Source organism: Gadus chalcogrammus, chromosome 9, assembly GCF_026213295.1.
Source record: "Gadus chalcogrammus isolate NIFS_2021 chromosome 9, NIFS_Gcha_1.0, whole genome shotgun sequence".
NCBI classification, from domain to species: Eukaryota; Metazoa; Chordata; class Actinopteri; order Gadiformes; family Gadidae; genus Gadus; species Gadus chalcogrammus.
In genome coordinates this window covers 8738355-8751272 of record NC_079420.1, presented here as the reverse complement: position 1 = coordinate 8751272, position 12918 = coordinate 8738355, and the positions used below count along the sequence as shown (strand labels likewise).

Genomic DNA, 12918 nt, shown 5'->3' with positions numbered 1-12918 from the left:
CCTGAAATGGTTCCTATGGACAAGGACGTGGCAAGCCCTAAATCCCTTTAGGGGTCTAAAATATATATAAATACAAGAACACAATCTAAAAGTATGAATAAAGTTACAATAGAGTACAAGATTATGTTTATTTTTTTCCCCCTTTTTTTTAATGAACAGGCATACGTCCATCCGCTGTTTGATATGTGCAGACATAATGAAATCAATATGCCACTGTATTTCCTTGATGTTCTCTACAGTTTTGCACCATGTGTACTTCCCAGTTCACACCGTAGCCTGCAGCAGACCCAGTGGCGGTAGAGGAACCGCAACTCTCCTCTCTCCTCTCTCCTCTCTCCTCTCTCCTCTCTCCTCTCTCCTCTCTCCTCTCTCCTCTCTCCTCTCTCCTCTCTCCTCTCTCCTCTCTCCTCTCTCCTCTCTCCTCTCTCCTCTCCACTGCTGAGCCAGCGGAGATGTCAGGTCAACCAAGACGATCCCATCCCATCGACGGAGCTGCGGGTTGAGATCTGGAGTGTGCAACTCTAAAGTTGATCTGCGTTTAACACTGTCGGGTTTCAGTCAGCTGTATGTCTTTTATTTTGAAAGAACAAAATCGGATGTTTGGTATATTTCCGCTAGCTTCAGGGCGTCACGGATTTCGGTCACACACGTGTGGCTGTCGGTAAACAGACGAAACTGAAGTGACTCGGATTGGCCTATATCTTCTCCTTTAATCATTGAAACATTGAATGAATAAATCAATTACTTGATTATTCAAGTCCGCAGCTGTGATTCCTATATGTAAAGAATATACGTCCTGCGTCTCACCGGTCACAACATGTCTCAGTTTACGTACAGCCACCGGGATCTCCTCACTGACATCCACCGGGCTGAACAACCCGACCCTCACACAGAGCTGTCCCCGTTCGACACACTCCTCTCCACCGGCTGGCGGGAAAGGATGGGCCGGGGAGGAGTCTTCCGCTACCGCCTCGGTGCTCTGCAAACCAGGGTCTTACCGGGACCCCTGTCCCTGGTCGCCCAGCTGAACGTCCAGCGAGGCGTCGAGAGGAGGAAACCGCAGGAGATCCAGAGCATTAAGCAGCCGTACAATGCCCATCAGTTCAACTTCAACAAGATCAGTCCAGAAGAAGTGCTGTTTGAGATGAGCAGGGTTACTGAACAGAGTCTTCGCCCTCCAGGGGGAGATCGACCTGAGCTCCAGAAAGTGGTGGTGCTGGTCAATGTCAGTCCCTTGGAGTTTGGACATTGTCTGTTTGTCCCAGAGCCGTCACGCTGTTTGCCACAGGTCCTGACACTGTCCGCCATCCAGACCGGGATAGAATCGGTTCTGCTGAGCTCTGATCCGGGCTTCAGGGTCGGGTTCAACAGCCTGGGAGCGTTTGCTTCTGTGAACCATTTACACCTGCATTGCTATTACCTAAAACAAGAGCTGCTGCTGGAGACCGTGCCGGTTGAGCCTTTGGTTCCTGAAAAGGGCTTTTACCGGTTGACACACCTGCCCAGAGGTTTTCTGTTTTACGCAGAACCCAATGACCTCGATCAAATCGCCCGTGTCGTTTTCCAAGTCACAGAAGCCCTTGTAAACGGAGATGTTGCCCACAACCTGTTTCTGACCAGAGGATGCCCCCCCAGTGAGGGCCAGCAGGAGGAGGCTCAGCAGGGGTCCAGGAGAGGAGTGCGCATTGCTCTATGGCCCAGGAGGTCCAGCTTCGGGGCGAAAGAGGAAACCGCTTTTAATGTGGCTCTGTGTGAACTGGCTGGACACCTGCCGTTTAAAGTTCAGCAAGACTATGAGTGTTTGACTGAAAAGGACGTCAAAGATATCATTCAAAGGTATCTTCTGCCCGATCAGGACTTTACCCGTTTGGAGAGGCAGCTGGTTGCCGATATGATTGATTTGTGAAATGCAAAGTAAAGCCTTGAATTTATGAGTTTAATTTAATTTCGTGATTTAGTTAGAGATCAATTATAATCATACGTACTTTATTCCTTTCAGAAAACAGGTTTAGGCTAAAGGTATATACCTATGCACAAACATAATTGATTGAATTTGTCCATACACAACGTTGCCTTGTTTGGACCCACAAATAACATTTTGAAGATCAACATTTTCTTATTTATAATATGATCATTATCTTTTTATCATTATCAGGTTGTGGTGAAATGTGGCCTTTGGGTTATTTAACAAGCATGTATAGTAGGCCTACACCACTCTTAACACTGAGTGTGAATGAATCTGCTATTACACAATTTATGCTGCGAGACAAATACATTTAGCTATTGTACATTTGGGATTTAGGTTGTACTTGTGCATGTTGATCTATTTCCTGATGCTCTTTTATGGGCAACAATTTGGATTCTGTTGACTTACTCTCATTCCCACATGCCAAACTGGTTTAATCCTTTCCCTGTATCCTTAGGTTCCAGAATCAAACAGCATATTTGAGGAGTGAAATAGGATGGAAATACTTGATAGACAATGAGTAAATATCCTGTAATTAAGACGAAAGTCGTGTGTTAGTTGTGCTAAAGGTATGCTTTACATGTGTGATCGCTTCATGAGAATATTGTAACGTGTATTTCAAACTGTAAAATGTTAAGAAACGACTAATAAATTATGTAATAATGGTTGATCTGATTGGGAACATTAATTATTGCTTATTTTAATAATCTATTTTGTTTTAGTAACATTTTTACCATGTTACTTTATAAGAATAAGGTGTGTGAGGTGTCAAACGTTATTCGTCAAACTTTGACACAACATTTCACTCAACAGAACTTTAAGGAAAAACGCTTACGCTGTCAACAACATGACATGCTTTGTATCGTGTCTTTTTACTGCATGAAAGGGCATCGCTTGGCAGCATCATATCCACAAAACATCCCCATATGGAGTTTACATTACCCAGCAACACTAGGGAAACCAAGGGGGACCCAATCTGTTCGCCACACTGGTGTCACCAAGACACCGATTCCAAGCCAAGCCATGCCATGAGCTCAATGAACAGGTAAAGCTACCTGGCTTCCTAATAATGATGCCCTGTGAGTAAGCTCACAAAGCCGCTGAATTAAAATTGTCCACATACATGATCCACATCATTTTATTCAACTAGATTTGTCAAGAATCTCTACTATGCGATCCATTGAAGATACACTGAAAAACTGTTTACATCTATGCACAATAGGCAACATGTCCGTCGTCGTTCCTTGAGATGCTGAGGCTAAAAGTGTGGTAACGTTATGGAGGGGTGAATGCTGTCTGGTTGTTTGAGCTCCTTTTGAACCAGGCAGCAAGTGGCGCAACATGAACGCTCATTAATATGGATTCAGGGTGAAACAGTATACTGACAGATTGATTGAACAGCCGAACATGATTCACACACATCGGAAATGGAAACTAATTCTTTAGTTTACTAAAGAGTTTAACTTTTCTAAATTGATTTCAATCTTTATACAGTTCTGTTAATAAAAGCCTGGAAGTGTCTCTGCTGGGGTCTCTGCTGAACAAGATTGGATAAGTGTCCACACTTGACAAGTGTTCTCAGCATTCATTCATCCGTCATGTGGTAACATGCAAAATCAATCTATTTTTCTTAACATATTTTCACTTATGATGGCTCCCCGAATACAGATGCTAGAGGCTTAGCCTAAAGTGTAAGCAATCCTACGGTATATGCGTCACTAAACACATAACAGTCATCACTCACCATCATCGGAGTAGCATTAAGCTTTTATTTTCATACACTGATGTCAACAGTGTCAGATTCCCTTGGTTCTGTGGTCCCAGAGTTGATCTCTGATTTCACTTTGTAAAGCAGGCCACCTCTGACGTGAACCACCCATTCATGGGTCATTTGTCAAGCTGTCTAAGTCACTAAACCCAACTCCTTCACCTCCACACCACAAACGCCTTTAGAATGATTATACTATGCATTATTAACCATAACGTATATTTACAATGACATCTGGCACAAAATGGCACCTAAGCCTTCACTATAGTGTGTATACATTATCTTTATTAAATAATAATTAGGAAATGTGTGTTGATAGCAATGGCCACAGAAGCTGTGGAAATGTCTCCAAAGCATCAATGTGCTTCTGTACAGTGTCATGTATGTGGACAGTGTCATGTAAGGTGTGCAGTGTCATGTTTAAAGTGTCATGTATGCATAGTACACTAAACAGCAAGCCCTCCTGTATGCTGGGGATTGTATCTGTTATATATATCATGTGTGTGTGTGTGTGTGTGTGTGTGTGTGTGTGTGTGTGTGTGTGTGTGTGTGTGTGTGTGTGTGTGTGTGTCTATCCGTTCTCAGCATGTGTTCCATGTGTACAGATGTTCCAACCCATGTCTCCTCGTTCTCCTCGTTTGAGTCTCAGGGACGAGAGAAGGCTCACGCAAGTTATTGGTGATGCTCTACACCCATAATGTTCCTATAGTGTGAAATATCTTCTCATTTGATGTCAAACTATGTGTGTGTGTGTGTGTGTGTGTGTGTGTGTGTGTGTGTGTGTGTGTGTGTGTGTGTGTGTGTGTGTGTGTGTCTGGTGTGTGTCTATCCAACAGAAAGAGGTGGATCACGGTTGAGCTCACGTCCAATATAGCTTGAGACGACCCCTTCCACCCTTAGATCCTTCGAGGACATCCCGTGTCCAATCGTAGCGGCCTAGAGAAGAGGGAGTGTCGCTGTGCTATCCCATGCAGAAAGTGGCTCGTCTTCCTAAGTGGGAGAGATAACCCTGCTGTCTTTCTGCTCCAGGTGCACACGGTGATCTGAGACACGCAGCCTCCACTGTCTGCCCCTCTGTCCCCACAACTCAGCCTTTTGTCCCCTCCCTACCCCTCCACCACCTTCAGGATGGGCTGCGTCCAGAGCTTCAGGGATCTGTGCGACCGTCCCAAGAACACCAACGTGCGCGTCAGCCTGCCGGTGGTCTGCTTCGTGTGGCAGACGGCCATGGTCATCCTGTTTGGCGTCTTCATCCGCTACAACACCGAGTCGGACGTCCGCTGGCGGGAGTTCAGGAGGACAAACAACATCTCGAGCGACATCGAGAATGACTTCTATTTCAGATACCCAAGTAAGTAGAATGAAAATAGAAATTTAGAAATTCATTTTTTATTCATTTTTTTAATGGTTGATTACTCCCCAGTTGTACCATCGACACGTTGATTGTGTTATTGATCACTGCTCACTGGATCACTGCTGCCTAGCAGGGCTGATGGGGTTAGTAGTGCTGACTGCTTGAGAGACACAGGTGGACACTCCCACGGGTGTCATCGCCTTCTGCTCGCCTCTGCAACTCTTCCCATCCTCCATGTCTGAACTCGTGCCAGAGTGTGGTATAGGCATTACAGTGAAGACATGTGTTGTATTGTTGGTTCGTTTTTGTCCCATCTTGCTTGCCTCGTGCCTTGTGTGTGTGTTTGTGGATGTGGGTTAATGTTTGTGTACGTGCGTGTGTCATGCGTGTGTTCCTTGTTTGTTGATCTTTTAGGTTAAATGTTTGTGTTCCGTGTTCGTGTGTTCCATGTTTTGCATGTGTTAGGGTTAATGTACAGTATGTGCGCGTGTGTGCGTGTGTGTTCCATGTTTAAGGAGGTGTTAGTGTGTGTCTGTGAGCGTGAGTGTGTTCCCAGTTTGTGGATGTGTGAGGGTTAACGCGCGTGTGTGTGCGTTCCGTGTTTGTGGATGAGTTCTGGTTAACGTGTGTGCGTATGTCTGCATTGTGGGTGTGGTCCTCTAGGCGTGGTCACCCATAAGGTATTGATGTCAGGTTGAACTCCTAGGCCTCGCCTTCCAGTTAACACGAGGACAGCTGGGCGTTCTCCCCGTCTGAAGCGCCCTTTGTCTTGGGGAACTCAAACCACTTCTTAGGCCTCATCCGACATTTTCTTTACCACAAAAGACTTTCCGGCCCTTCGGTAGTTAAACCTCTAATGTTTCACCGTGCGGTGTGAAAGTATTGTGCGCTGTTATTTGTCGGACACTTGGCCCTATGATGTGTGCGTTGTTGTGAAGGCGCATGGTTGTTAGCAATGCCTGGAGGGCGATGCGGGAGTTGGGGTGTTTCCTGTCCACACGGCCCCTCAGAGGGGTCACTAGCGGTTACCGTGCAACGTGACAGGGTTTCACCACCGTGTACCCCTCAGCCCCCCCCCCCCCCCTCCTCCTCTTCTGTAGTCAGTCACCTTGTGTCTTTGCACTCCGCACCACACTTCCATTGGCAATGAACATCCCTAAGCTCATGCATCAAACACTCTCCCCCGCTCTCTCTCGCGCTTCTGCTCTCTCTCTTTCATTGTAAATTGTCTATGTGTCTTACTCTCTTTGTCCCTTACATTTCCTCTTCTTCTTGCTCTTTGTAAATGGTCTCTCTCTCTCTCTCTCTCTCTCTCTCTCTCTCTCTCTCTCTCTCTCTCTCTCTCTCTCTCTCTCTCTCTCTCTCTCTCTCTCTCTCTCTCTCTCTCTCTCTCTCTCTCTCTCTCTCTCTCTCTCTCTCTCTCCTATCCTGCCCCTGCTGACCTCTCTCGCCCGTCCCCTGCAGGTTTCCAGGACGTCCATGTGATGGTGTTCGTGGGCTTCGGGTTCCTCATGACCTTCTTGAAGCGCTACAGCTTTGGGGCGGTGGGCTTCAACTTCCTCATTGCGGCCTTCGGCCTCCAGTGGGCGCTGTTGATGCAGGGCTGGTTCAGCTCCCTGGACACCGACGGGAAGATCAAGATCGGCGTTGAGAAGTACGCATTGCTGTCGTCCCGTGGGGGTGGTTGATGTGGTTGTTGATGTGGTGGTGGTGGTGGTTGATATAGTGGTGGTGGTTGATGTTTTGGTGTTTGATGTGGTGGTGGCTGATGTGGTGGTTGTGGTGGTGGTCTATGTGGTGGTGGTAGTGTTTGATGTGGTGGTTGTGGTGGTTGATGTGGTGGTTGTGGTGGTTGATGATTACCGTTTGACCTGTAGCTGGACAGTAAATGGCCACATAAAAAGACATAAACAGGATTCACGTTAGGCCTTATTGACATCAGGATTATTATCCAAGGGAATTCAGCTTTTTGTTACTTCTGAATTAGTTGGATTTATTTTGTTAGCATACCAAGTTTTAATGGACTATAAATAGTGCCATTGTTGGACGCACTACAAATTATTTTCGGCTACCGGTAAATGTATTTAAAATATATATTCTGTTAGCATAACAGTGTTGAATCCTCATAGGTTGCACACCAATTTATGGCTTTAAAAAAACAAAACCCATTCCTTATGAACTGCGAGGTAACGTGTTGGAAGACGACCTCCCTTGTGCGTCTGAAACATAAAATCCTAAACACCACCTCGCTCGTGGATTGGATGAGCTGATGACTCGCTTATGACGACATCACAATACAGTCGGTTCACGCGTCCTTCTCGCTGCTCCCCGCTCCCAGCCTGATCAACGCGGACTTCTGCGTGGCCGGCTGCCTGATCGCCTACGGCGCAGTGCTGGGGAAGGTGAGCCCGGTGCAGCTGCTGGTGCTCACCCTGTTCGGGATCACCCTGTACGCCGTGGAGGAGTACATCATCCTGTCCATCATACACGTACGTCCCTCACGGAATCACCATGACGACGATGGGGATGTTGATGGGGATGATGATGATGATGATGAGGATGAGGATGATGATGATGATGAGGATGAAGATGAGGTTGGTGTTGGTGATGGTGATGATGATGAGTCTCATTGATTTTTTTGATTTTAGATTTTGTTTGACCTTTGGTACTTTCAACATTATTATTATTATTATTATTATTATTATTATTATTATTATTATTATTATTATTATGTATGATTGACGTTAATGTAATTGTGTAATTATTATTGTGTGTCACATTGATAATTGTCATATTTTCTTTTTCTCTATAGGCCAGGGACGCTGGAGGCTCCATGGTGATCCACACCTTCGGGGCTTATTATGGTCTGGCCATCTCGTGGATGCTGTACCGGCCCAACCTGGAGCAAAGCAGCCGTCTGCAGGGCTCTGTGTACCACTCAGACGTGTTCGCTATGATCGGTGGGCCCACAATGGCTGCATGCTTATTATAGTACAGTGCATCTAAAAACGTACAATACACAGTATTTCCGTAGTATTAGTACTAGTAAAAAGATATATGTGCATATATTTTTTATTTTATTATACCTACATATAATGTATGACTTTATATAGTAATAAATAATCCTATATAGCCTATATAGTATGTAGTATTATTTATTATATATTATTATATTTTATTTGTATTATTTCTATTATTGTTGTCATTATTCAATATTTATTATTATTATTACTATTATAATTATGATTAATATTAATAATAATATATATACTTTTCTATATTATTCCTTTACTATTACATTTTTTACCCCAAACGAGTCTTGTGACCCCTGTGAACGCTCTCCCTTCTCCTGGGACCACACAGGCACCCTGTTCCTGTGGATGTTCTGGCCCAGCTTCAACTCGGCCCTGACGGACCACGGGGACGGGCAGCACCGGGCCGTCATCAACACCTACCTCTCCCTGGCCTCCACGGTGCTCACCAGCGTGGCCGTCTCCAGCCTGTTCCAGAAGCAGGGGAAGCTGGACATGGTGCGCCCTACAGACATCAGGCCATGTTACTGCACCACTGCTGGAGCCCTTAATCTCAGTCCCTCCTTGTGTTAGCTGTCAGACTATCTGGGCTCCCTGTGGGAGTCGCTGGTGCTCCGCTGTAACGTTGGTGCTTCATTGCTTTAAGGATGATGCATCTGAATCAGAAATCCGCATCTGAATCTAACCCTAAGCAACAATGATATTTTGACATTTTCATCGGTTTTCATATTGCTCTCAGTTCTACGTATTTCCCTCAACAAACTTGCTGGTTTGAAACTAACTTCACCTTTTCCTGAATCACGAATTTGAGAGCATGTGATTTGTGTTTCTTCTGATGAAAATTATTGGGAGTTGCTGCCTCACATCAGATTCCCATCGTTGGCTGTGCTCACGTGATGACCTACGACCTGAGAGTAGGACCTCTCTCTCTCTCTCTCTCTCTCTCCCTCTCTCTCCCAGGTGCACATCCAGAACGCCACCCTGGCCGGGGGCGTGGCGGTGGGCACGGCGGCCGAGTTCATGCTGATGCCCTACGGCTCGCTCATCGTGGGGTTCTTCTGCGGCATCATCTCCACCCTGGGATACATCTACCTCACGGTAGGACGCCGCGGCCTGGACCCCACGTCCAGCCTCTCACCGAGGGGGGGACGGGTACACAGCGGTGGTGACGAAACAGAAGACACCACCACCGCTCAGGTTAAAGGTGTGGAGTTGACAATCTGCTGGCTGCGGAGTTGTGAGCTATTGTATGGCGATCATCCATAACAAATTTAAGGAAGGGGGTTGAGCCACATGTGATTTTTTTTGTAGTTCTGAGTTTAAAGTCAGAATTCTGTATTGAAGTCAGAATTGTGAGATTAAAATCAGAACTCCAAAAAAAGAATCACATGTGGCCCTAATCCTCTTTCGTACAAACTTGTATTTGCTGAAATACAAGTTTAGGCAGTAGGCTAAAACAGGTTACTAGGTCAAATATTTTAGCCGTAGTTGATCATACATTTAAGTATTCACAATCTCTGCTTCTGATGGTCCAGTTGAGGACAGCTGATCTCAGTCTTTCAGTAAACCAGCGACACGTCTTTCCAAAGACTTTACAGTCAAGGCTCAAATACACTGTCTCCAGGTCCAAGCTCAGAACGACACACACACACGCACACACACACACACACACACACACACACACACACACACACACACACACACACACACACACACACACACACACACACACACACACACACACACACACACACACACACACGCGCGCGCGCGCACACATACTCAGCCTGACCCAGTCCCCCCTCTCCTCTCACTCTCTCCCTCGTGTTCTCTCTCTCTCTCTCTCTCTCTCTCTCTCTCTCTCTCTCTCTCTCTCTCTCTCTCTCTCTCTCTCTCTCTCTCTCTCTCTCTCTCTCCCCCTCCCCCTCAGCCCTTCCTGGAGAAGCACCTGAAGATCCAGGACACCTGCGGGGTCCACAACCTCCACGCCATGCCGGGGGTGATCGGGGGGGTGGTGGGCGCCATCACGGCCGCCGCCGCCACAGAGACCGTCTATGGAAAAGAAGGGTGAGGATCCACAGGATTGACCCCCTCCCCCAGGGAGGAGATCCAAGGGCATCAGACAAGGACCTGGGACCTGGGACCACACAGACTATCCCAAGAGACCGAACCGAGGGATACAGGGCATGACCAATCCCATATATGTGCAGGCTACTGAATGAGAGTGTCATTTAGATTATAGATTGGTAATGTGGGATATTAGATTTGAGTTTATATAATGATGATACTCTTTATGTTATGTTTAAAGTGCCTTTTTCAGACGCAAAAACACTACATATCGGCATCACGAAGTGAAAACACTCTCAATCAACATTCACCACACAGTAAAAGTGTTTTGATTGTGGTTGTACGTAACAGTTATAGGTCGGTTATAGATTTGAGCCTGCTGTACCTTGGCCTGGGAAGCCTGGGGAAGAATTTGTAATTTGATCATAAACATACTCTCAGATATGGCATTGTTTCTGTGACTGTGTCTGTAACTGTTCTTTGTCTTTGTCTGTGTGCGTCATAGCATTTGTATTAATATATCTTTGCTTTATGTTTAAGGCTGATAAACACATTTGACTTTGATGGTGACTTCAAGGGCACAACCCCTAGTAGGCAGGGGGGCATGCAGGCAGCCGCGCTGTGTGTGGCCCTCGTCTTCGGCATCGGGGGGGGCATCTTCGTCGGTAAGACCGATGAACGCGTGAAGACGTGCGAGGACATGCATGAGATTTGGTCCCACCTCAGTTTAATGGATGTGACTCAGTGTGTGTGTGTGTGTGTGTGTGTGTGTGTGTGTGTGTGTGTGTGTGTGTGTGTGTGTGTGTGTGTGTGTGTGTGTGTGTGTGTGTGTGTGTATGGTGGTTGTCTCCACTCCACTGTGTTCTGTTCTCCTCTCGTCTGTCCTCACGTTCTGACATTGAGATTTCCCTTCAGCCAGTACAAAGCTTGCAGAGTAAAATCTCATGGTCGTTTGTTTTTATCTATACTTAACACAGAAGGACGCATTGTTATCTTGTGCAAATAGTTTGGAGTTTTCGGAGCACTGGAAATGCTTAGAGTTTCTTCTTCCTGCAATATTAGTTTTTTACAAAACGAGAAGGAAATTAGCATGTGTGTATACGTGTATGTGGTGTGCCAGTGTGTGTGTGAGTATTGTGTGCGTCTGTGTGGGCTTGCGTGTCTGCATGTGTGCGTCTGTGTGTGCCTGTGTGTGTGCGCGTTTGTTTGTGCGTGCGTGTGTGTGCGTGTGCATCTGCATGTGTGTTTGTGTAGCGTCGTTGTATGGTGTGTAATGAGGCAGGTTTATGATGTGTTTGCGTTCCTTGCAGGGTGCATTCTAAGGTTACCTATATGGGGAGATCCTGCAGATGAGGACTGCTTCGATGACCAGTTCTACTGGGAGGTAAATCAAGAAGGAAATACAGCCAGTGAAAATGTGATAAAGAGAAATCCGTTTTTATTGATTTATGTAAATACAACCATGAAATTATCTTTGGTAATAGAACCATGTATATTTATTTATTGCAAATTAAATATAGTTTGTTAGATGTTCTTTTATCTCATTGTTTAACTCGGTAAAATAAGCAAAGAACATGAATGTTTAATTATTGATTTTATATATGTCTCTTTCTAACAATTATAGTTACCTGAAGACGAAGAGAGTGTTGAACCTGTCCTTGAATACAATAACCACACAATAAGGAACAAAAACGTGTATGTATCAAATTTGTATCTCATCTGTGAAACAAAACAGTTCTGCTTTGTTTGTAATACATTTTTATATTTCCAGTAAACCATGTTTGCCCCTGCGATGCCTCGACTGTCCGCTAGATGGCAGCATAGTACAGCTATTAGATGTAGCTGACGCGGCTTGTGTTGCAAATTAAATGTTGACTCAACTCACAACGAGGCATGAATCAGCGGGACAGATGGGTCAACATTTGTTAGGGAACGTTTAAAATCATTCTGGAAGTCAGATAATTACAAGGTAGAGGTGTCCTCATTGTTACAAAAATCCCAAATCTACCCAATAATTCACAAACTTGATGCTGGCCTAGTTTGAAATGATATTGATTGTATTGACTATACCATCAACATGTTGGATTTTTGGGCGAATTGAGTATTAACTTGCAGCTTCTTTTTTTTACAGAGCGGAAACCATTTTCAGTGTTGAGCAGACCTGACCTGTCTGCTTCCTGCAGGAAGCCTGGTACCTTGTCCCACGGTTTCGAACCTTCAAACTGATCAAACAAGGCACTTAGGACTAGTCTAATAATGGCTCCTATATCTCTCTACATTTATCAAAAGTTTTAAAATAGGAATGGGATGGCGAACTTTCCCTCTTCAAACGCAAATATGGGGGATTTGCCGCTTGGCATAGCTGGGGCTTTTAATTTGGAATATTTCGATTCATAATTATTTTTATCTTGCAGTTGAACAAGTTCTAAGATAACTCTTACTTGTGGAAATTGTGTTGTTTGAAGGATAAAACCTAAACTGCACTTTAATGTTTGATTCCTGGTTTTGCACAAAATTCTAATTTGTTCTACTGCTGGTGAAATCATGGGACTTAGAAATTATGTTTAAAGTAAACACATAGATTAATTATTTGAAATGTGCCGTTGGCAAAAAAAACTGCTAAAAAACTAAAGATGCATACTTTCAGTTTTTGTCCAAATTTTCCCGGTTTTACTAAATATTTGGATGACTACATTTTTTTGGTGTAGTTCGATAGAAAGATAAATAGAAC

At 45.0% G+C, this 12918-nt stretch overlaps 2 protein-coding genes across 2 annotated transcripts; both read left to right on the top strand.

The window, feature by feature from the left end:
- The first annotated feature begins 603 nt into the window (after positions 1–603).
- Positions 604–2635, top strand: gdpgp1 (GDP-D-glucose phosphorylase 1). Its single transcript, XM_056598789.1, has one exon. The coding sequence runs from the start codon at positions 818–820 to the stop codon at positions 1904–1906; it is 1089 nt and encodes a 362-aa protein (XP_056454764.1). The 5' UTR covers positions 604–817; the 3' UTR covers positions 1907–2635.
- A 2227-nt stretch (positions 2636–4862) lies between these two features.
- On the top strand, positions 4863–12548 carry rhcgb (Rh family, C glycoprotein b). The gene is made up of 11 exons (XM_056598463.1): positions 4863–5085; positions 6553–6742; positions 7427–7577; positions 7901–8048; positions 8452–8618; positions 9081–9218; positions 10051–10187; positions 10728–10852; positions 11498–11571; positions 11812–11882; positions 12319–12548. Exons 1-11 carry the CDS (start codon positions 4863–4865, stop codon positions 12350–12352), a joined length of 1458 nt encoding a protein of 485 aa, XP_056454438.1. The 3' UTR covers positions 12353–12548.
- The last annotated feature ends 370 nt before the right edge of the window (positions 12549–12918 follow it).